The 26,608-nt window shown below is 39.7% G+C and overlaps 1 protein-coding gene across 5 annotated transcripts; it reads right to left on the bottom strand.

Moving 5' to 3' along the window:
* Nucleotides 1–6,136: 6,136 nt before the first annotated feature.
* Nucleotides 6,137–25,899, bottom strand: LOC6500365 (protein single-minded). 5 transcript variants are annotated; one of them, XM_044718273.1, is made up of 8 exons: nucleotides 25,495–25,899; nucleotides 10,832–11,026; nucleotides 9,611–9,780; nucleotides 9,202–9,303; nucleotides 8,871–9,062; nucleotides 8,602–8,801; nucleotides 7,721–7,827; nucleotides 6,137–7,659 (listed from the first exon to the last, which is right to left on the bottom strand). In XM_044718273.1, the coding sequence occupies exons 2-8, from the start codon at nucleotides 11,004–11,006 to the stop codon at nucleotides 6,413–6,415; spliced, it is 2,193 nt and encodes a 730-aa protein (XP_044574208.1). In that variant the 5' UTR covers nucleotides 11,007–11,026; nucleotides 25,495–25,899; the 3' UTR covers nucleotides 6,137–6,412. The 5 variants fall into 5 exon arrangements, with proteins under 5 accessions (XP_044574208.1, XP_044574206.1, XP_044574207.1 ...); XM_044718271.1 differs by lacking the exon at nucleotides 25,495–25,899 and adding an exon at nucleotides 20,935–21,150; XM_044718272.1 differs by lacking the exon at nucleotides 25,495–25,899 and adding an exon at nucleotides 20,935–21,149 and having other exon boundaries at nucleotides 8,871–9,038.
* Nucleotides 25,900–26,608: the final 709 nt, after the last annotated feature.

The following is a 26,608-nucleotide window of genomic DNA, read 5'->3' as shown; positions in this document are numbered from 1 at the left end:
ATCTCAAACGAGCAGCTCGCATTTCATTTAATTTGAGTTGCCAGTGGCACCCGGCTTTTGGGTTTGCATTAATTTGAAATGCGACCCACTGGGACTTCAGTTGCGTTTTCTGGCTGCAAGGTCCTGGAACTGACCATCCCGACCAGATGGCACGTAAGCTCGTTTCGAATTTTAAATTGAAATACTTTGCCCTGACGGAGGAGTACTTGCATTTTTCCAAAACCAAAAATTAGGTTTTGCATTCCAAAATGTTTTCAATGTTCCCTAAAATGGCGCAACTTTCATTATTAAAGTGCATTTTAGTTCCTTGGCCAAAAACCGCAAAAGGATAGAGTTTTCTCTTTTTTTCTGGTCCTGGGTTTTGGGGCATTGGAGCTGGAACAACAATAACACGAACACGAACTGTGAGGATGCAACTCCCACGTCTATTTTTTGCGTTTACTTTTGTTCATTTTTAATACGACTTCTTTGCCTTTGGGCCGACTCCCATTCTCTCGTTTTTTTTTGGCAAAAGTCGTGTCCCTGGGTGGGCAAATGTGAGTGTGCGTGTTTTAGCCAGAAAGTTGCGGTTTGCTTGCACTTAAATTATTGCATCGAGACCGGGTCCTTGAGCGGCAAAGGCATTCACCCCTTTTTTTGGGGGGCACGGTCAGATGGCAATTAAATAATTTGCGGTCTGTGCTCATCCGAGGCGTAAACTTTTCAAAATGCTTCAAGAAATAAATTAGCCAAGTGGCTGCCTGACCGCCTGAACTGGAATACACAAAGTGCACAAAGTGCCCACTCCATTCTGTGTTTTGTGGCAATTGAAAAACTCCAATTAGCCCGGCCTAAGGGGGTCAGGCTTATCTTTTGCAGCAAACGGAACGAGCATCTCTAAAAAAACCCCACTTTGGACAGGCCCCACAAATGGCAGGCAATAAATCAATGGGCTGCCGCACCCTGGCCCACAAACACTATCCATATTCCAAGCAAGAGCTCAGATGCTATCCCGCTTGTAGCCTAGATGGTCTTAGTTTTAAACGACAGACAATATTGAGGCATATTCAAGGCTTGCAGAGGGTATTATAATTTTGGTCGGTGCAGAAACTATAAAACCTTCTTTTTAAATTTCAAACACCTATCAAGAAATAATTACACTTCCGCATAATACGATTATTTTAGCACCTCATTTTATTAATATTATTATTTTCTTTTTAACATTATTCCCTCCATCTTTTAGAAATGTGGAATCACTACCTCCCCGAATAACACCTGATTATTAAACATTTGTATTCTTATCGATAAGTTTAAGTTTTCTACCCAAAGCCGCGTTGCTTATTGACTTACAGAGGACATTGAAGTACTGGTATGCGAGAACTGTCATCACAGATGGGTGGCCGGCCAGTTAGAAAAATATCAGCCGGACGCCCTCGAAACAGGATATTCTGACACCGGCGAGGTAACCTACACGGGTCGTGCCATTTTTAAAGGTAGTCTAAGAATTGGAAGAGTGCATCCCTCATTTGTAACGATGTTTATCGGCCACAATCACCAAGAAAGAATCGTCTCTCATTATGAGGTCCCCGCATTCGTTAATCATCCATCGCCCACTTGGATTATTTACAAACGAATCATTTTTCGTTTATAAATAGAATGTATTTGAAATATAAATGATCAGACATGCACTGCGTTCCTGTTCAAAATTATACGACTACCCTGGCAAAACTTCCAGATCTAAAGCAGTCAGATTTATCTTTTTCCGAAAACTGAACGAGTGGCTCTAAAAAGCCCACTTTGGGCCGGCTCTCACAAATGGCAGGCCATAAATTAATAGGCTGCCGCGCCCAGGCCCACAAACACTAGCCCCACCCTTCATCCTTCGGCCGACTAACTATAGCTTCAATAGCTTCAGTTAGACTCTCGTTGCATGTTTATGTTGTAGGAGCAGCAACATTTAAAGAAAAAAAACCAAACTGAATAACGCATCCGGAAGATGAGGAATTCAAAACATTGGATACATTTTTTTTTCGCTGAGAAACTACAGAAAATTTAGAATATTTTTAATTAAAATTTTCCGTTTTCTAAAACTCTAAAAGAAATAATATTTTATATAGACAACTAATGCTGATTTCTGTGTATTTAAATAAAACAAAAACAACTTATAAAAAAAAAATGTATTGTAAATTAAAATTGATTGTTAAATTTATTTGCTTATAATTGTATTTAAATCAATAAAAGAATTCGTTCTTGGATTTTCTTGTATAAAATTAAATTGAATTCGCGCGCATATACTACAGGGTGTCCCGGGCATAGTTCGAATCCGCTAGAGGGCTCTTGTTTCCACGTAGAAGCCTGACTTCATCTGTAGATAACTAACAGTGTAGACAATGTAACACAACCTAGAACAGGGAATAAATAATACAAAATATGGAATAAAGATAACAATAAGTAATAACATGAAAGAAAAATAAAATTTTTGTATTTATTCTTATTTTTACGAATACGCTTAAATATGTGGCATTGCCACTAGCATTGAAATATGTTGGCACTAGATGGCGATTAACTTTATCAAAACCTTACTTATCGATAAATTTTACAGAAAACCAAACTTAAAATTTAAATTCAAATCTTAAAATAATTAGTTAAGCCAATATTTATTTAAAATTTCACAGAATTCTCTGTGAAAAATTTCGGAATCGGAAAATTATTAGCAAAGACACAGCCCTCCCTGGGAGCCACAGAAAAGCCCTGGGAGCTTTTCCCACATTTTAAAAGGGAATCCGCTAGGAAATTTTAAAAAAATTGGAAAAAATATTTCGGTTCTAGATTTTTATAGAAATAAATACAGAATCGATCTACAAATCGTTTAAGGTATTCCGCTTAAGAATCGGATGAATATTGGCGAAGATTCAGCCTTCCCTAAGAGCCATATTGTCCTTCTCATGCATTTCCCACATTTGACAGGGGATCCCCCAGAAAATTTGACCAAAAATCTAAAAAATATTTTGTTCCTAGATTTTGATAGAAATGAATACAGAATCGATCTACACATCGTTTAAGGTATTCCGCGTACGAATCGGATGAATTTTGCCGAAGATTCAGCCTTCCCTGGGAGCCATATTGTCCTTCCCATGCATTTCCCACATTTGGCAGGGGATCCCCCAGAAAATTTGACCAAAAATCTAAAAAATATTTTGTTCCTAGATTTTGATAGAAATAAATACAGAATCGATCTACAAGTCGTTTAAGGTATTCCCTGTACGAATCGGATGAATATTGGCGAAGATACAGCCTTCCCTGGGAGCCATATTGTCCTTCCCATGCATTTCCCATATTTGGCAGGGGTTCCCAAAGAAAATGTGACCAAAAATCTAAAAAATATGTTGCTCCTAGATTTTGATAAAAATAAATTGAGAATCGATCTACAAATCGTTTAAGGTATTCCGCTTAAGAATCGGATGAATATTGGCGAAGATACAGCCTTCCCTGGGAGCCATATTGTCCTTCCCATGCATTTCCCACATTTGACAGGGGATCCCCCAGAAAATTTGACCAAAAATCTAAAAAATATTTTGTTCCTAGATTTTGATAGAAATGAATACAGAATCGATCTACAAATCGTTTAAGATATTCCTCTTAAGAATCGGATGAATATTGGCGAAGATACAACATTCCCTGGGAGCCATATTGTCCTTCCCATGCATTTCCCACATTTGACAGGGGATCCCCCAGAAAATTTGACCAAAAATCTAAAAAATATTTTGTTCCTAGATTTTGATAGAAATGAATACAGAATCGATCTACACATCGTTTAAGGTATTCCGCGTACGAATCGGATGAATTTTGCCGAAGATTCAGCCTTCCCTGGGAGCCATATTGTCCTTCCCATGCATTTCCCACATTTGGCAGGGGATCCCCCAGAAAATTTGACCAAAAATCTAAAAAATATTTTGTTCCTAGATTTTGATAGAAATAAATACAGAATCGATCTACAAGTCGTTTAAGGTATTCCCTGTACGAATCGGATGAATATTGGCGAAGATACAGCCTTCCCTGGGAGCCATATTGTCCTTCCCATGCATTTCCCATATTTGGCAGGGGTTCCCAAAGAAAATGTGACCAAAAATCTAAAAAATATGTTGCTCCTAGATTTTGATAAAAATAAATTGAGAATCGATCTACAAATCGTTTAAGGTATTCCGCTTAAGAATCGGATGAATATTGGCGAAGATACAGCCTTCCCTGGGAGCCATATTGTCCTTCCCATGCATTTCCCACATTTGACAGGGGATCCCCCAGAAAATTTGACCAAAAATCTAAAAAATATTTTGTTCCTAGATTTTGATAGAAATGAATACAGAATCGATCTACAAATCGTTTAAGATATTCCTCTTAAGAATCGGATGAATATTGGCGAAGATACAACATTCCCTGGGAGCCATATTGTCCTTCCCATGCATTTCCCACATTTGACAGGGGATCCCCCAGAAAATTTGACCAAAAATCTAAAAAATATTTTGTTCCTAGATTTTGATAGAAATGAATACAGAATCGATCTACAAGTCGTTTAAGGTATTCCCTGTACGAATCGGATGAATATTGGCGAAGATACAGCCTTCCCTGGGAGCCATATTGTCCTTCCCATGCATTTCCCATATTTGGCACATATTGTCCTTCCCATGCATTTCCCACATTTGGCAGGGGATCCCCCAGAAAATTTGACCAAAAATCTAAAAAATATTTTGTTCCTAGATTTTGATAGAAATAAATACAGAATCGATCTACAAGTCGTTTAAGGTATTCCCTGTACGAATCGGATGAATATTGGCGAAGATACAGCCTTCCCTGGGAGCCATATTGTCCTTCCCATGCATTTCCCATATTTGGCAGGGGTTCCCAAAGAAAATGTGACCAAAAATCTAAAAAATATGTTGCTCCTAGATTTTGATAAAAATAAATAGAGAATCGATCTACAAATCGTTTAAGGTATTCCGCTTAAGAATCGGATGAATATTGGCGAAGATACAGCCTTCCCTGGGAGCCATATTGTCCTTCCCATGCATTTCCCACATTTGACAGGGGATCCCCCAGAAAATGTGACCAAAAATCTAAAAAATATTTTGTTCTTAGATTTTGATAGAAATAAATACAGAATCGATCTACAAGTCGTTTAAGGTATTCCCCGTACGAATCGGATGAATATTGGCGAAGATACAGCCTTCCCTGGGAGCCATATTGTCCTTCCCATGCATTTCCCACATTTGACAGGGGATCCCCCAGAAAATTTGACCAAAAATCTAAAAAATATTTTGTTCCTAGATTTCGATAGAAATGATTATAGAATCGATCTACAAATCGTTTAAGGTCTTCCGCTTAAGAATCAGAGCAAGATACAGCCTTTCTTGGGAGCCACACTGTACATTCCTTGCTTTTTTCTCAGCTTGAAGGGGATCCCGTTGAATGTATTCCGCATAGGATTCTGTTTTTTATTTGCAAAGATACTATTGGGATTGATCCATGGTTTTCCCGAGGCAGCTATGGGAAAAACGTAAAAGTTATAAAATTCGACACACATAATCTCGAATATAAATATATGACTTCTGCAGTTTCCCCTTAAAAATATAAAACAATTCGCACATGCATGCAACAAAATTAAGTGAATAATAAATAAGTAATTTTTGGTCAATAACATTTTATTTGTAAACTAAAACTAATGAATTAAATAAAGAATTTAAAACTATCGATCTATAACCTCCAAATACGGCATGTTGAAACAATTGAAAACTTATTTCATTATTGTTCACCCACATAATAATTTGTTTATTCAAATTAGAAAAATTTGCGATAATAGGTAATATTAAATTTACAATTATTCGCTTGACTTATGAAGATCATATCCGATATCTGCATAGTGGAGCGGACCCTGCACTATTTACACATTATTGCATATTATATACATAGATATATTTATAGATCGTATGTATTCGTGATTATGCGGAGTCTATATATACGTATGTATGTATGTGTTTATTTATGTATACGATTAGTTAAGTGTAAGTATGTGCAGTTAAATTAAGTTAGTTTGTATGAACAGTTTACAGTTAGGTCTTAGGTCTAAACGTTTTTCTATTCATAGAATTTGTATTTGCTTTTGCATTTGTTAACAAGGTTTGGTTTTTTTCTCCTGTGAATTTTTCATTTTTTAACTTTCAACCAAGCTATTTTTTTTGGAAAACTTGAATATTTTGAAATAAATTAATGAGAAAAGGGGCCGTTTGAAGTTTGCGATTTGCGGTTTGTTGGTGGCTCAGCCACATATAACAATTGGAACTGAGAACTCAATACGAAGAAGGATTGCAACAACTTGAATTCGAGGTGCTTTATTGTTTTTGAAACAACTACAGCGTATGCAACAGCAACAGAGTCGCTGCTAATGCACAAAATCGTTGGGAATATAGTGCTGCGGCTCCACGATCACGCTGGTGTAATGGGGCGTGGCTACCACCGCCGCCGCCGCAGCCGCTGCATTTACGCTCTTGAAACTCTCAGCAAAATCACTGACCACTCGCTGTTGCTGCTGCTGTTGCTGGTGGGGCATTGCATATTGCTGCTGTTGGTATTGCTGGTGTTGCTGCTGTTGCGTCTGCAATCTTTGTTGCTGCTGCTGTTGCAGATGCTGTTGCTCCAGTAGATGTTGCTGCTGCTGATGCTGGTGTTGCTGTTGCTGCGAACTGTTGTCGGAAAAGTAGCTCAGTTCGAAGTTGTGGCTCAAATCGCTGTATGTTGTTTGGGAGGGCGACGTTCCGTTCACAATCGAGGCATTCCCGGTGGACAGTTGCCGCTCGCTCTCCGAGCTGCTGGAACAACTGTTATTGGAGTTGGCCGAGAATGGACGAATCATTGACGTGGCCACATCCACTGTCGCATCGTATTCATAATAATAGTGATTATTGTTGTTATAGTACAGGTTTCCCGTGGTGGTATCTGGGTATTGCATCTCCGTGGAGTACACTCCGGAGGACGAGGCGGACGTCGATGAGCCGCCACCCGCACTGGAGGCAGTGCCTCCGCCCACGGAGCTGCTGGAGCTCACCACCAAGTCGTTGAGAGGCGGATACAGTTGGGTATAACTCAGGCTGTCATGATCCATGCTGGCCGACTGCTGATGTTGCTGCTGCAACTGGTGGTGGTGCCACACTCCACCGCCGTTGTTGTTACTACTGTTGTTGTTATTCGTGGGCACGGGCGTTACGGCGTTCGGTGGCTGCAGTGGCAGCTCCGGCTCGAAGTAGGGATCCAGTTTGGGACTCGCACTGAGAGCCAGGCTCACCGGCGTTCCCGGTGCCGTCACACCGGCGCATTGCGGCTGCACCACCACCACCTGGGCGGGTGGCGGCACCACCTGAGCCGCCTGGGCGGCCTGGGCCGCTGCCGCCGCCTGTGCCGCTTGGGCCGCTGGCGAAATGGGCTCTCGCTTCACTACGCCCGTCTGAATCTCGTTCAGCACCAAGTCTTTCACCTCTCGTTCGCTCAGCACATAGTTCACGCTGACGATGAAAACTTCTCGCGAGGATCGCGAGTTGTGGACTAGGGTGGCGTACGACTGCACCCACACCCAGCCGCCTCCCTTGGTCAGGAAGCGGTAGTATTTGGTGGTCACTTGTCCTTTGTACAGCACTGAAGGAAAGAGAAACAAGTTAGGAAAAGTTGGAATGTGTAAACGCTTTTGTTGTCTTACGGATTTGATGGGAACAGCGCATAGCCATTATATCCGCGGCGTGGATGTACTGATACAGTGTCTTCTCGATGAGGTCCTGCGGCTCGTATCCTGTTAGCTGCGATACGCTGTAAGCAAATAAACAGGCGACATCAGTTTGGGGTTAAGTTTTGTCGGCTTGTGCAAACACTGAATGGTGGTCATTGGTGTTGCCTTTTGTGCTGGAGCTGCTGCCTGGTGCTGGTGATGCTGCTTTATTTGCCAGCTTTACTTTTTCCGTCAACTTCAATTCAATTATGCAGAAACAACAAAAAAGAATACAGGCGACAAAAGCAGCCCCTGGAGTCCTTCCCATTCGGGGTGGCTCGACGATAGCCAGAAGGGGACGGATATATAGACGGCATCATGAGGGTAATTGAGTGACAATAATGTCAGACAAAGTGGGCTGGTTTTTTGGCCCGCCAGGCACTTACACAGCCTCCCCGCCCCAGTTCGTCCTTCGTCCTTCCTTCCTTTCCACACAGACAAAGGAAAAAATCAAGCTTAAGAGGGAAATGATTTGTTTTTCTTTTTGTCATGTCGCCCCCTTCGTGTTAACCATTTCCTTTTCCTCTTTTCCTCATTTCTTCCTTTTTGTCGTTTCCCTCTCCCTTTTGTTTTTTTTTTTTTTGGTTCTTTGAAAACATTATCTTTCCGATGGGGCGGCTGGTGGAACTTTTTATCGTGGCATAAAAAACGAATTCTGCGGCCCGTTTAAATATTTGCCTAGTGTCGAATATACAGCAAACAGGCAAGGGATACTTTTAAGGACATTTCTTGTTTTTTTTTGATACAGTTAGAAAAATACTATGCCAAATGTTTCCCCTTTTAAAAAATACTTTCTACTAAAGATCTCAACTTACCGAGCATCGAAGAAGATCAGTTTCATATCCAGCTTGGCCCGGAACATGAACATGTTCTGGTGCAGCTTGATTTCTGTGATGGCGGATGAAGGCAGCGAGTGTCCGACGGCCACCAGGCCGAGATTCTGGATCAGGCTTCCCTGTCCATCGCCGCAGTCGGGATAGATGCGAGCCTTGAGATAGCCAGAACAGTGTATCACCTGGAAGATGGATCAAAATGTAATTAAAACTTTATCCCTAAAAAACAGTGAAATAAAAGGAATTCTTACCTTAAAACCAGAGGTGGTGAGACCGGCATTCCTCTTGGCCAGGACACACTTCATGCGCAGGAAGAAGGTCTTCTCGATTTCGATGGTGTGAGAGCCGCGATCGTGGCCATAGGCGGATGGGTGCTGGACGCCATTGGGACTGCCGATGGGCGTGTGCGTCTGAGCGAGCTGTAGGGAGTTGAGAAAGGCGGCCTGTGGCGTGAGTGTGATGACACAATGGGATAGAGCAGTACAGAAGCAGAGACAGAGACAAAGACAGAAAGAGACAGGTGGAAGGCAAACATTTTCAAATGCGCCGGGGATATGTTTTCGAAACTGATGCTGTACTCACTGGATGCTGATGCATGTGCGGATGCAGCGACAAAATGGCATTCATCTCATCCTGATCGTAGCTGTGTATATACTCGAATATCGAGTTGCCCGTCAGCTCCACCTGGAATGTGAATAGATTTAAAATTAAGAAATAAGTAAGCATCAAAATAAAAGTCTTCAATTCACATAAAATTCTACTTTTAATCTCAAACTAAGCTAAGCTTGCAACGAGTGCCAATTAGTGAAGAAAATGCAAATGAATTGCCTTTTTTTTCACCAGAAGCCACAACACTCTCGGGTGTCTCCCAACGCCCCCAATTGACTTGCAAATTCAAGTGGTCGTCAGGATTCAAAAAGGCAACGTCAGGTGTCACCAGGCACCGCCAAATTATGCGCATAAATCAGGACAAGAGACAGCCGAGACTCACCTGGCTGAGACCCAAATGCACCGAGGCCGTTTCCGAAATGTACATGATTTTTCCATCCGGAGCCACCACAAAGATGAAGCCGTCCAGTGTTTGCAGGAGATGTGAGCCCAGTTCCTTGATGGTCGCACCACGCTGCATGGCCGGCGAGGAGCCCCAGGCTTCACCGAGTCCTGTAAGACAATATTTGAACATAAATAATAATATTCGAATTTAAGAAACTTCCCCAGTCCTAATGAGTTTGCCAAAATACCCAAAACAGTATTGTTTGTCATCTGTCCGGTGTAACTTAATTCGCAAAATTCCCACCAATAAACCCAGAAGCAAAGCACGCCCTACTTGCCACTGCTGACGTCTAAATATTATTCCCAATTAAAGTCATCGTAGCTCCGTAGGTGGCCCATTCACAGTCCACAGCCCACCCCCGCCCACTGTGACATACACACACCTCCCACTGCCACTCGTCCTGCCTGCCATGTACTTGTCCCATGTATTGTCGTCTACATATACCGAACACTTCCTTGGCCCGGCCGGGTCTCCTTGTTTGTTGCCTATTATTAAAATAATTATTTCAATAAAGCCAGAAAAGAAAAGCACAAAACGGTCGGTAACAATGGCCCACCCACTCCCATTCCCACTCCCCCCGGCGAACAACCCTCTTCGCAGAAACGCAGAAAATCTCAGCAGCGCACACTCGCATGGGCATGGGGAAAATCAGGAAAGGGAGAGACTTCCAGTGAGACTCTCGTTGCTCGTTGCTTTTTGAGTGAAACAACAGCCGCCATTGTGTTTTAACAACTCCACCCTGCCCCATCCCAGTCACTAGTCAACCACCCAACTACCCACTCTATTCCACTTGGTCCTGTTGTTTATTGTCTGCCCATTGTTGAGTGGTTTTCCCCACGGTTGTCGTCGGAAACATATGCTTTAAACAAACATCGCCGTTTAAACTTGAAAATTCTTTAGTCGCGTCACGATAGGAGTTGCGATGAAAAAAAAAAAAAAGGGACTGTGTCCTGCTGCGAGGATATGTCGAGGTTGGATTATAATGAGCGTGGCGGTCGCGTGGCTGTCAAACATTCCGCATCATTTGCCGTAGCCGCAAGGCGTAATTCACACGAGATGAAAAGCCAAGGCGGGCGACAAATTGAGCGGCAATCAAGTGAGTTTTCCGGAAGGTTTACAGGCTACGGGTTACGGGCTATGGAAAATGAGAAAGCTTACCATCGGGAAACACTTGGCGCATTTTCAAATAGGATGTGGTCAGCCGGATGACGGAGGCCTTGTCCAGTTGCGAAGTAATCGCCGCCGGCAGTGGCAGTAATTTGGCCAATTCGCAGAATTCCGTGTTTTCCTTTTCACGTCGCGTGCGTGCCGCATTTTTGCTTTTCTCCTTCATGGCACACGTTTTGGCTATATCTGTAAATGGAAAGCAAAAAATTGGAAATAAGGATTTAGCTTACAAATCAAAAAAGGAAGACGCCTCTTTTAAAACTCAACACCAACCATGCAATCTGCTTTCGTAGCAATCCTTGCGAACTCTGCGATGGTTTGTCATTTTTAAGATTTAACTTTTTTGCGAATAATCCTTAAACTGTTTCGAAATGTCCTAAAACAGGTCCTCAGAGCACTTGTCCCTACGATCACCTGTTTGAAACTGAACTGTTTTCGTCCTGGCCAAGCAGTTTTAACAGTTTCCGCACCTCTCCGGAAAACATATCCTTCTTCCTGATTCTTTCTACCTGATGTAGGACACTAACTGGCTATTGGCTGAACTCAATTTTACCTGTCGATGGCAATTGACTTTTTGCAATGTTCCTAATTCGGTTAGATCCTGGATGCTGAATGGCAAACCGGAAATACAATAGCAGTTGCCATCTCACTCGACCTGACTCCTGCATTCAACAGGTTGACTTTTGCCGACCACAGGAGTTAGCCTTTTATCTGTATATATTTCTGTGTCTGTATGAGTACATAATAGACAAATGATGGCCCACGCACACTCACACAGATACACACATAAGCATACTTGAATACTTATATATATGCACATCCCAGGATGACCCACAGCCAGAATCTTGCCATTGATAGTTTTCGAACGTGATTTTGGCGCATTTCTGGCAAAATCTAAGCCATGGGGTCTCCTGCTGTTTTATTCTCCATGCCGACTTCGATTTTTTTTGTCGGGGAGTTTTAAAGTACTTGGTCATTTACCTAAATTTTGCCAACGGGCTAAGAATTTGCACGTAATTACAAGTTTATTGACATAGGTCACGTAGTCTTAATGCTTTAAAAATTTAATGGATTAAGAAAATTCCTTGAAAGAAAAGTAAAATTTTAATTTTTTAAATAAGTATATAATTGAATAGAATTTTTATTATAAATGGGAACAACCATCCACATAGATTTAAATATTCCCAATAGACTTTGCATATTAGGAACTTAGGAATTTTTGGAATTTTTTCATAAATGTAACTACAAAAAATGAAACATTTGTCAAAAGTCAACAATTGAGTGAATTGCCGGCATCCGTTACGCATTTTCAGGAGCAACAGATTTGCTCAACGATCATAATCCTAAAGAGCATTCGGTACTAATCCGCAACGCAAATGTGCCAACATGCGCGACTGAAGTGAGGTCTCTTCCGATTTCTCTATCTCTAGCGGGATACTGAGAAAGTAAGGGAGAAACCGAATGGCAGGCCGCGATTGATATAAATGAGAACAGGAGTCAAAATCAGGGTGTTGGGCAGTACTAATAGCATAGTTTATGGTCAGTAAGTGGGTCAAAATTATTCAGTACATTTCCTAGTATTCGCAACGAACATTAAAACGTTTCGTAAAGCCATAAATTTAAATAGATCCATTGATATATCAGCATCATAATTCCCACTGAGAGAGAACGGAAATAGGAACTTCAATTGGACTTGGGAAAATATTCCCAATTTTTGATTTAGCATTATTTTTGCATTATTAAATTAAAGAAATTTCTAGAAAACTTGTGAAAGAACTAGGCTGAAAATATTCCCCCCAGCATACTCATTTTAACGAGCAACTTATTGCTCACTTCCCGGAAAGTGAATAAAAATCAAACTCATGCTTCGACTGACGTCCCAATGAACCGGATCCCAAACCAATCCGCACCACAACCATTCCCGTAATCCCGTCGGCCAACTTGACCTTAATCTTCTTACAGGCAAACATGAAACTAAAAACAAATGGGTAAAAGTTTAAAAATAAAGTCAACACAAATATTCACACTGAACTTGAACTACAGACAGTTGAGATTCGGTGAGAATTGTCGGGGAGTGAGGAGGAAGTGAAAGAAATCGCATTGAGACAGGTAAGAAGATTCCCACGCTTTAGGAAACACTGGGAACTAGAGAGTCCATAAAGCAATTAACAGGACACTGGACGCTGGGCCGATACTAATGTGGGTGTTGCGGGCGAGGCGCTGTGTCCTGCAGCCTCCTCTCATGCGGCGAGATCTGCTGCGGCCAGTGCCGGAGCTGCCTTTTCCCATCCACAGGGACACGATCCACAGGTATGGATATGCTAAAAACCCGCTGTCGGATTCTCACGCTTGCGCTAGGGAATTTCCAATCGTCCAATTGATAACTAAACGGGAAAATACAACACATGTCCTGCATAGAAAGTGTGAGAAACTTCCGATGCAGTCAGGTACAATATCCGACAGAGACACGGCACAGATTCCCACACACATATTCGGACCCTATCAGGTGAGAAGCTGTTTGCGGAAAACTGGCCATACGTTTTAAATGTGCGCAACATATGCCAGGACCACAACGATAAGACCTCCGTTGCGCTGTTACTGCCAAAAAATATTTTCAGCCATTTTCCACCCGTTTTCCACTCCTACTCCTACTCCCAGTCCCAATCCGAATCCCCATCCCAGTCGGCCATCCAGAGTACTCTTTGCTCTTTTCCCGGTGTTTTTCCAACGCACATGAAGTTTTTATCTTGAAACAACAGTCGACGGCGCGACACTGAAGGGGCAACGGCAACGGCAACCTCCCTCAAATGGGTCGCAAATTTTAATGCTCAGCTCGCGCTTAATTTTCGGATTATAACCCGTAAAGCAAACAGCGACTAAGGACCGTATCCGCATCCGGAGTCGGGAGTCCGGACTCACTGCCTCCGAACATTAACCCAATTTCAATATGCTTTTTGATTTGTTTGCGCGGCACTTTAACATTATCAAACAAAAGTTTATGCAATCCAAGGGGTGTTTTCACTGTGAGTGTATGTGTGTGTGTTTTGGGGGGTGTCGGGCGTACGTTTTTAATTGCCTGCAATAACAAGTAACGACGGTCATAACAACAACAACAGCAACAGCAGTAGCAGGAACACCAGTAGCAGCACCAGAAATCTCAGCCAAGAACCAACAAAAGCGTTGGCTTTGTTTTCGGTCGCCCAAATCCGCTAATTGCGCACAGTTGTCGTTAATTTTGCTGCTTTTAGCCTTTTATGGCGCCTTAATTTATTCAGGGAACGGCCTATTGATTAGCATTATGGTTCTTGAGCTGAGAATTAAATGGAAATGGCTTTTGGGGATTTGAAAAATGTCTAATATAATCTGCTTTCATCTCAAAGGCTTTATATATTTTTAAAACTGAAAGATGTTATTTTTTATATTTTTTTTTTATAATAATAAGAATTTATAAGAATACAAAGTGTAAATATATCTAAGCTGAAAGCATAACCTTTCTTAAAAACCAAAAATGCCCCTATAAGTAGGCAATGTTTTATACCATATGACATTTTCAACAGGACTTGCAGAAAAATAAAAATTATTCTCATATGTATGTAAATAGAAACTAATTTTAGCAAGCCTTATATATAAGAAATCTGTATATAGTTGTAGGGAAATCAATATCCGATTAATTTAAGTTGTTTTATAATAACAGAATAATTAATACAAATAAAAATATGTAAATATGTAAATATTCTCATATGTAAAATGTAAATTGAACTCAAATTATTAAAATTTATCAATGCAAAACCCATAAAATGCATTTATAAATATATTTTCTTATTGTAATTACTTGTAGAATATTACAAAGAAACTTGTAGAAGCAAAAAATAGCACCATATTTGAACTCTATATTAAAAATATGAAATAAATTTATATTGAATGCATCGAGAGCAAATACAAAAATAAACATTGAATAAGTACTTAGAGCTATGCCTTTGTAAACATAAGCTCCATTTCACCGCAATGCAATTGCATTTATTTTATATTAATCCGGCAAATTATTTTGTACATATTTTTCATAAATCAGAAATAAAACAGTAAAAACCTAAAAGCCCCCGGGCAAACAGTGAGCCATGTGGGAGCTGCAAAGTGAAAGCAAATAAATCCCCATCGATCCGTCGGGCCAAACCCATAATCGTAATAATAATCAACCAACACATCATAATCATTGTTTTCATTACACTATATTTTCAAAAATAATTATGCATGTATTTTATTTGTATTTGTCCAACAAACATAACCAGAGCTCCCGGTTCACAGCATTCGGTTGGTGCTATAATATGTGGGGAGCGCTATGGGGGCGGGGTGGCCAAACAGCCAGAGCAAATACGCAAAGCGATGAGGCGTTCAAAATGCGAAAGTAAACTTTCAAATGGAATAAAAAAAAAATATCAACACCAACAACACTAAAAACAATAACAACACTAGCAGCAACAAATACGGCAGCAGCAAAATGTGTACCAGCAGCAGGAGCAGCGGCAGCCGAAGCAACAACAATAGCATCAGCCAAGTTATAAATACGGAAAATCTCGGAAATATCACGTAAAATCGATCAACAATACAAACTTGCAACCAAATGGCCGATGGGCTACGTAGGCCATAGACCAGCAGGGTCGGTAGAATGGAAACCGAACTGGTTCCCATTCCATTCCACACTCTTTGGAAAATCAAACAAGTCAAAATGCTGCACGCCGACAACATTCTAGGGTCAAATCGATAATAATAATATGATACCCTGTACATATAGTTTACAATAACTTCAATGGATTCTATATATATGCTTCTATATGTTGTAGTTTTTTTTTCCCATAAGTATGGAATTTAGAACATTTTCTTAAGATTTTATTAAAATTTTTGAACTACTTGAAGAACTGACTATTTTAAAACTTTAACTTTAATTGAAAAAGGTACAACAAATTATATAATCTTTTAAATTATTATTTTTTATGGTTATTATCTTTATAATTGTTTATATGGCAGTTCTTCTAAGTTCAACTTAATATTAAATATGAAAGACAAATTCTAATTATCAAGAAGAATAAAAAATCATCATGTTATAAAAAATAATAATATATCCTCTAAAAAAAATTGAAAATATTTTTCTCTCTGGACTAAAAGTGCGATCTCACCTACGCGTAAATACCCAAACACCTCCATTATCACTTATGTTCTGAGGTACATGGAACTGGACTTGCAACTGAGCCGCGTTCCCTTTGTTGTTATTGTTGGGACTGTTGTCGGTACGTGATGTTCACCATAAATTTGAATTTGATTTTGAATTTGGTCTAAAACAGCAGCCAAAGCAACAGGGAACAACAGTAAGTCGGACAACAGTGATGTTGGGCTGCCGGACATGGAACTCGGACGAGAACCACTGATGGTGGACACTGAATAAATATCCACTTGGAAACTAGCAAATAGGGCTAGCAGACTGGAACAACAATGTAAACATGTTACAACATAGTAGCCCAGCAAATAAGCCAAGTGTCCCAGAGATGTGCTGACAGGCAATCACATACTTTAATTAAATATTTAAACTAGTTATTAATAAATAAAGTAAAATGTAAAATGTATCAAATTTTCTAGTTCTAGTACTTATTTTTTTTATTTAAATTGCTATCGTAAAAATAAAGATTACTTTTAGAGAACTCGGATTGGTTGTTTCATTATTATTGACTGCTTTAAATCCATATCGAAATGGTTCGGAAGCCAATCTACAGCATACTTATTTAGCAGTTGACGATACCATTTTTCCGCTGCAATAAAAATGCAAGCAAATGCAACAACAATATAATAACAGCTACAACAATGAACACTGAGGCTCGCTCTTACGGTTGGGTGTAAAATGAAACAAAAGTACGGTTGGAGAAAAATCAATACAAAGTCACGTTTTAGAGAAAATCACGTTTCATTAGATACCTATGGGTGCACCGAACAGACATACATATACTCTCGAATATATACAAAAGAATATATAATATATATTTATTTATGGACAAGGCATTAACATTCCATTGTGGTTATAATTTAATTTTATGCAAGCCAGAGCTATAAATTAAAATTAAAACAAATTGTCAAATTGCCTACGAAACTAGTCTTAAAGTCAAATGTGAATGCAAGGTAAAAGGCAGACGCATTAAATGTCTCTATTTAGAAAATACATAAACGCAGCACTTTCAAAGAATAAGCTATGAATATATAATTTCGTTTTTCATTGGCTCCACAATCTCACCTTGAAATTTACGACTCTTTTTCGCTCCATTATCAAGGCTGACACCGGACTATGTCTGGGGTTGGTTAAATATAGTGGAAATACCATTTTAAGGGGATGATCAATGGCGTGACAATGGATTTCCTGGAGTTTTCTCCCCCAAAAAGCGCCCACAGAAAATAAAATCCCTAAGACTTTAAATCCGGCCAATCAATTGGTTTCCCAAAATGGTGCTGAAAAGCATGAGATTTTCTTATTTTCACCGAGGGATTACCAGATTTAAAAAGAATTTGTAGCAGATAATAAACTGGTTTTTAATAGTTGGGAGTAAAATATAATCTATGAATATGAGAATAATGTTACCACGAGAGAATATCAGTTGAGAAATATTTAAAAATTTAAAAAATGGTTTTAAATTAATCACAACACTGATTCTGATATATCTATAGGCCCATCGTTTGTTATTTAAAAGGAAAGATTACCCCATTTACCAAACTCGAAATTGTTACACTATCAAAGCTGACGTGTTAGTTTGAACAATTCTACAAAATTACAGCATTAAGCGGATTTCCTCACTAGAAGTCAAACACACACATCGACATGCTAACACCCATACTCACACACAAGATAAACACTCACTGAAGAGGGGCTAGAAGAAGAAGCAGAAGAGCAAACAGCCCCCGAAGACGAAGACCCTGCGTGCATCGTCCATTTGTATGTATGTGTGCATTCATCAAAAAATTTACGAGACAAAAGAATTTAAAAAGCATCAAATCCTAGACGAGACCAGACCAGAAATGCAGAAAACGAGCACAGGAACAAGCCAGCCACACATACACACACACTCACACTCGCACAGAAAACAAACACACTCGGGGGAAAAACAACAATAAGAGGTCGGAAAATAAGAAAATGGTGTCTCAGTCTCTTTCCCAGTCTCCCAGGTAACATTTGAGAGACATTAGCAGTGAAGCACAGTGGTGCATTTGCTGTCGAATTTTGGACCAAAATAGATGTGGCAAAGGTCGCTGACACTTAAGAGGATGACAAATGTCTTCGGGAAATGTTTTGAAACTATCAAGAAAATCGTGTTTATGAATAGGATACGTAAATAAAATATCTTCGCTTATTATTCATTCAAGTCTTGGGATGTATGTGATTTTAGTCCACTAAAATTTTTTCCCTTTAATATAATATAATGTTATTCATTTGTGACAGCAATAGACTTACATAAAAAAGTATCATATTTTTAAATAAGACTACAAAGGAAATAATAATAATGAGATTCTGAAGAACGTCTGGCTACGTATTGTACTACTAGACGTATACGTGATATTCTTTACCTGCGCGTATCATGGATTTTTCTGTGTTTTAAGCTTTTTAATAGTGTTTTATGCTAATATATATTTTAAATGTTAAATGTAGAACTCGATTTAATTGGCTTTTATGTTTTTTTTACATTCCATATCCTTTAATATTAAATGTATGAAAGCTAAACCTGAAGGTTTCATTTTTGTAGGAAACATTTTTATTGTATTTTGAATTTAACTCTAGCTCTATTTAGATAATATCTATTATCTATTAATAAGCTATTATTAAGTATAATATACATTTCTATTCCTCCCTCGCTCATGTTAAAAACAAAAAGAAGCCAAATAAAAGTCCCACCGCTCTTCATTTTTTTTAAACATATTTATATTTGGCAACATAATTTATTTTCTACCAAATAACAAGCCATATATAATTATATATTTGTTGAAAACTAAATTGCATTACTTAGAAGGTATCTGAAATACATCCACTGTGCGCCTTGCGGTTCATTCACCGACCATTGCAATACGGCTGCGCTACTGCCGCCGCTTTTTTATTCTATTCTTCGGTGTAATGGCTAGAAAAGGGGCCGCCCTGGGAGATGGGGGAACAAAAACTGGTTTTCCAAGTCACACAGAAGCACACACACTGTCGCAGGGAGCCACCCTATCCGGCAAACAACAACGGTGCGCCAGAGCGAGAGCGGAAGAGCTGCGAGCATTACACAAATACACACACAAATGTGCAGGCAACAACATTTTCTCATTGGCTGTCTCACACTCACGCACGCACACACACACACCGAACCTGGAACGACAAACTGGAAGTGTTTTTGTTTGTGTTTGTATTTCAGTTTGAGTTTGTATCGCGCCACCGCTCCGCCCACACACACAGTGGCACATAATTGTTGTGTGCTTGTCTGGCAACGCCTTAATAATTGTTATTTGAGTTTCATTTTGTTTTTCGATGCCTTTGAGTGTAAGTGTGCTTCTGTGTCTCTGTATGTGTGTGTGTGTGTGTGTGTGCTCCATTAGCGAACATTTCTGTCATTCACGTTTAAAAGCTTTCTCTTTCAGCCCTTTTTTTTAGGGGGGGAAGCGATTCAGTTCGCTGTTGAGTCTTTTTCTGATTTCTTTTTCTGACATCCCCTTTTTTACACGCACCACCTACACACGCACATTTGGCTCTTCCGCTTGTCAAAATTCAATGTCAGTTTTGTCACTTCCGTTTGTATTGGTGCTTAGAACTTCTACACGCTGCGTGCGAGAGAGAGAGAAAGGGGCTTTCCCCATTTTATACGGGCGCCATATTTTTTTCTTCAGCCTTGAGTAACTCGTAAAAATTTGATCTCGTTTACCCCTTTAAAACGCGTAACGTTTTTATGCCGCCCATAAAAATGTAACATAAGTTTATTACCCTTTTTAAAATGTTCTTTTGGCCGGCAAATAAATGGTTCCATAAATACGCACCCAAGCAAACTAATTAAATGTAACAAACAAATTAAAACCTAATTTGGATGTCCTTGTTTATCTCAAGAATAAAAATAAATATTGAAGATTTACATCACATCGTTAATGTAAAAATTCAGTTATAAAAACTCAGCTGGTATAAGTTAAATTCAAATATTTAATATTTCAAAGGAAGAAAATCACCGCCTATCGTACAAATTACAACGGAATATGTAATTTAATATTTTGCAGGCACCACACCAACTGCACTTTGCCACAAAACGGAGGCGATTTAGTTCGGGGCAACAAAAAACAGCCAGAGAACGTGGCCAACCCCCTCCCCAAAAGCACCATCCTGGCACTGCTCTCATGTCGCCTGTCGCCAGGGCAGACAAAACAAATCATTTTTGGTGGCTACCGTATGCAAACAAAAAAACCAAGCACCCAAAAAAAAAAAGATGAAAAACAACAGAAGCAAAAAAACAAGAATCTCGGGCACAGTAAAAACAAATACAGTGCAGCTGCAACACACTGACAAAAAAGGATCAAAAAGGGGTTTTTTAGGAAAGTGTCTTGTAGATTTGTAGCAGATCTCTAGCAAAATTATCAAAATGAAATATTTCATGTTAAATATTCTGGTTAAGATATGAGTGAACTGGACAGGATCTCAACATATTTTTCATTTTGACACTCAACATTTAGGAAAATTTTATTTAAGACTTTAGAGGTCTAGGAGCTGCATTGGGGAACTGCTAACACACTAAGGACAAAATTCGCTCTGGGTAAGCCGGGTTTCTTCTAAAACTCGACTGCTATCACAACCTATCCTAACCTAAACACTCTTCGTAAATATCCTGTTTTAAATACAACAAGATGTTTAAATTCGATAGATCGTAAAGTACAAAAAATTCGGACACTATTTCTTAAAAAAAAAATATCAGATTCACAATCACTTTATATCACTAATAAATATTATGTTTCTTACTCATATTAAATATAATAATTTTATTCGTAGTTTAAAGGAATAATCCGTAGTTATTTTTTGCTGTGCAATACAAGTTAGTCTGCTGGCTAATTATTACTTTTGGGATCCATCTCATAAGCAGACTGCTGAAAGTGCAGGCTGCATCGCTTGAGGGAGTCGTTCGAGTTCAAGATGAAGTTGCAAAACGTCCGCGAGATCGTAAATTATGCCACATAAAACGCGCGCGAACGGCAAAAACAACAAAGACGGACAACGATTTGGTCACTGGGTGCAAGTGCGACTTGATCCAACACTAAGCTGACCGCAACTAAAACGCTCCAACCGCCAGCGCCGACGTCGCTGCTCCGCTCGGCTTTTCGCAGCTTTTCTCCAGTACTACAATTCAATGGGTTCTCCACCGACACCGTCGCCGTCACCGTCACCGTCAACATTTTCGTCTACCGTCGATTGGATGGAGCAGAGCAAGGCAGAGCTGTGGTTCCAATGTCGCCTTCGCCGCGGACAATGTCACATGTTGGTGAAAATAAACAAACAATCACAACGGCCATGACTTGTGCAGCGTTTGCAAAAAGTGTTGCATTTCACCCGAATCGCAAAGAAGCGACTTTACTTTCTTCGCGACATTTGCTGAGCTCGATTAAATCGGAGGGCGACGCCAGTGCAGCCCCAAAATAAAAGTTATCCAAGCCCACAGTTGACCCCTGAATCAGATATATCTAAATATATAAATAATATGTAAGCAAAAGTCTAATCAGCAGTTTGTAAAGTGCCCTTTTACGGTCTTCATTCATTGATAAACTTTTGTGTAATTATTAAAAAACTAATAAAAGAAATTTAAAGTAAAAGATTAAAAGATTTCTATAACAATAATTCTTTTAAATAATAATATAATAATAATAATTTCTATTAAAATATTACGTATACGTACGATTACCTCCTCTACCCCTACCTCTTCAATCCTATGTTTACCTAGTTCATTATTAAAAGATATGATAAAAACTAATCTACAAACATTATAATCGAAAAACTTAACATGATTCAAGATTTTCTTAAATAAAAGAAAACTTTTTCTTTGTTTTTATTATTTTTTAAATATGATATACTATTATTCATATTTGACCTCTGGCTCTCAGGTATCGGACATGTAAACAAAGCTTTGATCAGCACCTAAATTGTGATTGCCAATTTATGTTGTCATCGTATCGTAGTACTTTTGGACTTTAAGCGTTTCATTCATTGATCGATCACGAATAGTACGAGTAGGGAGTATCTTTTGGCGCTTGTCAGCCGGCTCTGTGGCACGTGTTGCCGATAATGCCTTTTTCAGCTGCCCAATGTTTGTCTCTCATAATATTTTGGCTTCTTTCTTTGCCTCGCCGCGATTTGTTTTGTGTTTGTTTTTTTTTCGTGGTGTCGATGAGCTAATCGCAAATGACGTTCACAATTTCTTGCACGCGCAGCAGAATTTTGCCCTCAGCTGCAACGCTGTAATGTTGTTGTTGCTACGTCTGTTGCTGTTGCACTTCAGCAGCAGAAGTAGCAGCAACATATTCCACTATCTTCGCACAACGTGCAAAAATTTAAAGTATTCTTTTTTATTTCAAGTCCCTCCCACCGAAGATAGTTAACAGAAGTGATTCACAAAAGCTGGCGCCTCAACAAAGTCAGCGAAATTGGGAAATCTCAATGATCTTGACATAGAATTAGATGAATCTACCTTTCATCCAAATTGAAGTTGGGATAAATTTTAAAAATCTGAAGATTATAAAAGAAATTGAATACCTAACTTGACCTGATCATAAGGAAGAGTAAAGACCTTAATGTGGGGTAAAAAATATTTCTAGGATGCAAGTCTAGGGGCCGAAACGAATCAACCCTCAACATTACATGTTTACATGTCAGTCAGGCCCTCAGATCTAGATGAATATCTCAAGACGTTCGATGATCGCATCATAATATGCACACATGATTGTGCACATTGGACACACAGAGATTCCCATATTTTGGGCACAAAAATATCTAACCCTTTTCCCGCAAACACCATCAATCGAAAGAAAAAAACTTACAAGTTTGAAGCGCCAAGAAGGACGAAAACGAACCTTGTATGCGGGCTGTGTTATCCGATAGCAGAATATCAGGACGAAGGACGATGACAAAGGATCCTGGATCTTAACTATTACCCAGCACCGTCCACAGTTGGAAACAAAGTTGCATCTGAGATCGAACAGATTCGATATCGGCACAGAGACGTGATCCAAACAATGGCCACAGGACATGCGGCAAGGACTATCCCAAAAACCGAAGACTGTCACTCTTAAAACTCTCACTAAAACGGGGAAATATATGTATGTGCGAAGAGTTCGTGTTGGTGCATAAATTAAGCCATAAACAAATAGTTGTAAAAATTGGAAATTATTTCAAATATATTTATAATTTTGGGTGTGAAAATTGTACAACTGTTGCTCCAGCTGCCGGCTACGCTTGAGAGCTGCGCCTCTCCTAAGAGCTCCTCCTCCGCATTTACGGAAGCAGGGCGACCGGAAAAACCCCGATCCAATCCCGGATTCATAGAGCCAACCGATTGGATTTGTGGCAGACATAGTGGCGGCAGTTGCGACACCTAAGCACTTAAAGGAATCGGAACAGGGACGGCTGTGCGGCTCAATTACATTGGCGATTGAGCGTGAAATTGTAATGCATGATTTGATTTCACGTGACAAAGGGACATGGAATAGACAGGCATCAGCACACATGGCTCCAGGGATGCACTGAGGGGAAAATAAACTAGTATTCTATAGCCTAATAATATTGAAAATATGTTTATATTAAAATAAATTTAAAGTTTCTTTCTTTAGGCACTTAATCACGAAGGGAAAGAACGTTTTTGATTTCAAAACTTTGAATTTCATAAAATGTGTTCTATAAATTCTGAAGCAATTGTTACTTATTATTTTGTTCTAATTGTTCTTAAAATATATTAAAATAATGTAAATATATTTTGTAAAAATTGTTTAATGCTCACTTTTTCCAAAGTGCTTTTAAAAACATACTCATATGAGTTTGAGAAAACAGTTTGAGGGTCCCGAGTCCCAAGGCTCGTTTTCGAATTGGACACACCCGCTAATTTGCTTGGCGCGCGACACCTTTGGAATGGATTGGAGGCTGGAGCTGGGAGCTGGAGAGCTAAGGAGCTGAGGAATCGGGGAACCGGGAAACTGGCGACCCGTCATGGTCACTTCTTTTGGCCAGCAACCAATGTTCAATGTCCAAAACCGGACCGAATTCTCGTTTGTTTGCTTGCCGTGCTTTACGCCCTTCAGTCGGCACTCTCTTTCTGCCTTCCTGGAAGTATTATAGTAAATTTCTCGCATATCTCTCGTGTGTCATTGTCGCCTGGTCCCGGATCCATCTCCATATCCATATCCATCTCCAACTACATTTCCATATCCATCTGCGTTTCGGTTTCCGTTCGGGCTTCTACCCTTTGTCGCCCCCTGTCTACCAGATTATTAGTTATTATTTTTGTCATAAATGCAAATTAGTTATGCGCAATTTGCATATTCTAAATTAAACCTAAAATGCATACTGTCTCGGCAACTCTTGTTGGTCATTGTGAAGACCTCGCTTGGAGTCTGGTCAGTAGTGTTTATGACGGATGTTTGCAGTTGGATCCCTGACTTTTGTCCTACATGGGATACTTTTAGGGTTTCGTAATGAGAACACATTATCCATAAACTGAGGAAATGTTTCTCAAATAAGGACATACATATAGTTTAATTTTTAAATTTTAAGCCATTCTTGAAATAAGCTTAAAAATAGATACAGATATCTTTAAGAAGACCTTTTCAATCTAAAAACTATGTTTCTCGCTCAAAAGCTTTAATTCAAATTAAAGAATGCTTTTAAAAATGGTTTTCAAATTAAAAAAAAAATATATTTTTTAGTTCTTATGGAAAAACCTCTGTAGAACCTCCAATCCCAAAATTGGCCATGGGGGAAACAAATACATCGTTGACTTTTTTTTATGGGAACTTCAACGGATTCTGTAGAAAACTTAGGCTGATGACCACAGCGTCTGGGATTGGGATTGGGATCAAGATACGGGAACTTGGGACTTGAAGAGGGAGTATTTTTTAGTGCAATTCGATTTGCTGCTTTTCCCTTTTCATAATTATAAAAAGTCTTTCAGTTATTTTCGTTGGGCCCTTATAATATTTGCATTTGGCAGTGGGGCGTTACGGTTTATGTGTTTCGGTTTTTTTTTCGGGGCTATATTATTTCGTTTTATTGTTATTGTTGCTAAACAATAATTTCTGATTCTTGGGTCCGGGGCCAGAGCAAAAAGTAACCTCCGCCGACGGCATCGACGGGTTGTGGGAGTCGAGTTACAGACTGTGTGACATGCCCTCGAAGGCTATGACTATTCCGCGCTCCATGGGCTCTTTGTTTCCCTTCCATACATATGTTTTTTCTTCGGTTTGTATTTCCCTTTTTATTTCAAATGTTTTTTTTTCCCCGATCGACGCCTACAACAATTCGCATTGAATTTCACTTGTTCACAATTTTTCTATTTTTTTTTTTGCTGTGCCAAAAGATTCCTTGAAGAGTTATGAGTCATCTGTGAAAGGGATTCTGGGATCCTTTCGGTGTCACTCACCTCTGGCAGCTATCCGTTTTGCCGCTGGTATTGTCGCACCTTGGATATATCCTAATTAGAAAAGCTCCGGTTAGGCGGGCCAACAAACAAAATAACGCGCTTAAACCGAAGATTGTTAATTGCTAGCACATTTTTCTTATAGAATCCGGTAAATATTAATTTAAATGTGCTACGGCCGAGCTATTTTTATGTTTTACCGGATGGGGTTTGTTTCTAATGAGCCCGTTTAATGGACTATAACTACACTCGAGCAATGGCTTTTGTTGTTTTTTAAATAGTTATTGGTTATTGGTTGTATTTATTTGTTAATATTATTTTTTAATCACTTTCAGGCACGATATATCCAGGATGGGATACTTTGGCAGGCAGTCGGCGTGGACGCGCAGCTGAACCAGCGAGCGGGCGGCGAGCGAATGAGTGACTACTCAAATGGACCGAGCTCAGCCAGCCTGCAGTAACTGGGGGCAAAAGCAGCCGGAGCCAGACCAGACCAGCAACAACAGCAGCAGCAGTCGCAGCAGCAGCCTGCCAAGTGGTGTGGAGGCGCGACGAGTGCGCACGCACACAAAGATACAGATACACCAACACGGCTACAGACAGCCACAGATACAAGCGCTCAGATACAGATACATGGAACCCCTTGACTGGAAGCCTTGTTGGTGGTGGCTGAACATGCAACATTCCAGTCGCCTTCCCATCGGCTAGCCTGTGTGCGTGTGTTATGAATGAAACGCCAATGCCGCCGGCCCACCCCGTCTCCTGCATTCGACCAACCTCCCCCACCCACCTAATCATCCACTCACGTTTCCGACTTGCACACGTGAGCCAGAACGGATCTGGACGAGATGAACGTGCTGCGCATGTGCGTGGGGTTCTAAAGGTATTAGCCAGAGGATCTTTATGTTAGGCGTGATTCAAAAACTACACCTTTTGTTTCCAGGTATATAGATTTTATAAATGTCAGTGTTGTATTTTATGATGAATATAGCTTTTGACCTTCAACATTTTTTAAAATACAAAAATGTACGGCCTTTATTCTCAAATTGAATGAAAAATTTACTAAAAACTATACCAATTTAAATAATATATTGTTTAATAAAGGCCGTATAGATCC

Source organism: Drosophila ananassae, chromosome 2L, assembly GCF_017639315.1.
Source record: "Drosophila ananassae strain 14024-0371.13 chromosome 2L, ASM1763931v2, whole genome shotgun sequence".
Classification (NCBI taxonomy): Eukaryota; Metazoa; Arthropoda; class Insecta; order Diptera; family Drosophilidae; genus Drosophila; species Drosophila ananassae.
Note: the sequence above shows the minus strand (reverse complement) of the source record. Positions and strands in the feature narration are given on the sequence as shown.

What these genes read in the sequence shown, in the direction of transcription:
- LOC6500365 (XM_032449520.2), bottom strand. Translation starts at nt 11,165, where the DNA reads ATGACAAACCATCGCAGAGTTCGCAAGGATTGCTACGAAAGCAGATTG. An exon ending in CGCACATGCATCAGCATCCA is followed by an intron (nt 9,063 to 9,201) that starts GTGAGTACAGCA and finishes CTCACGCCACAG; the next exon opens with GCCGCCTTTCTCAACTCCCT. An exon ending in TCACCACCTCTGGTTTTAAG is followed by an intron (nt 8,802 to 8,870) that starts GTAAGAATTCCT and finishes TCCATCTTCCAG; the next exon opens with GTGATACACTGTTCTGGCTA.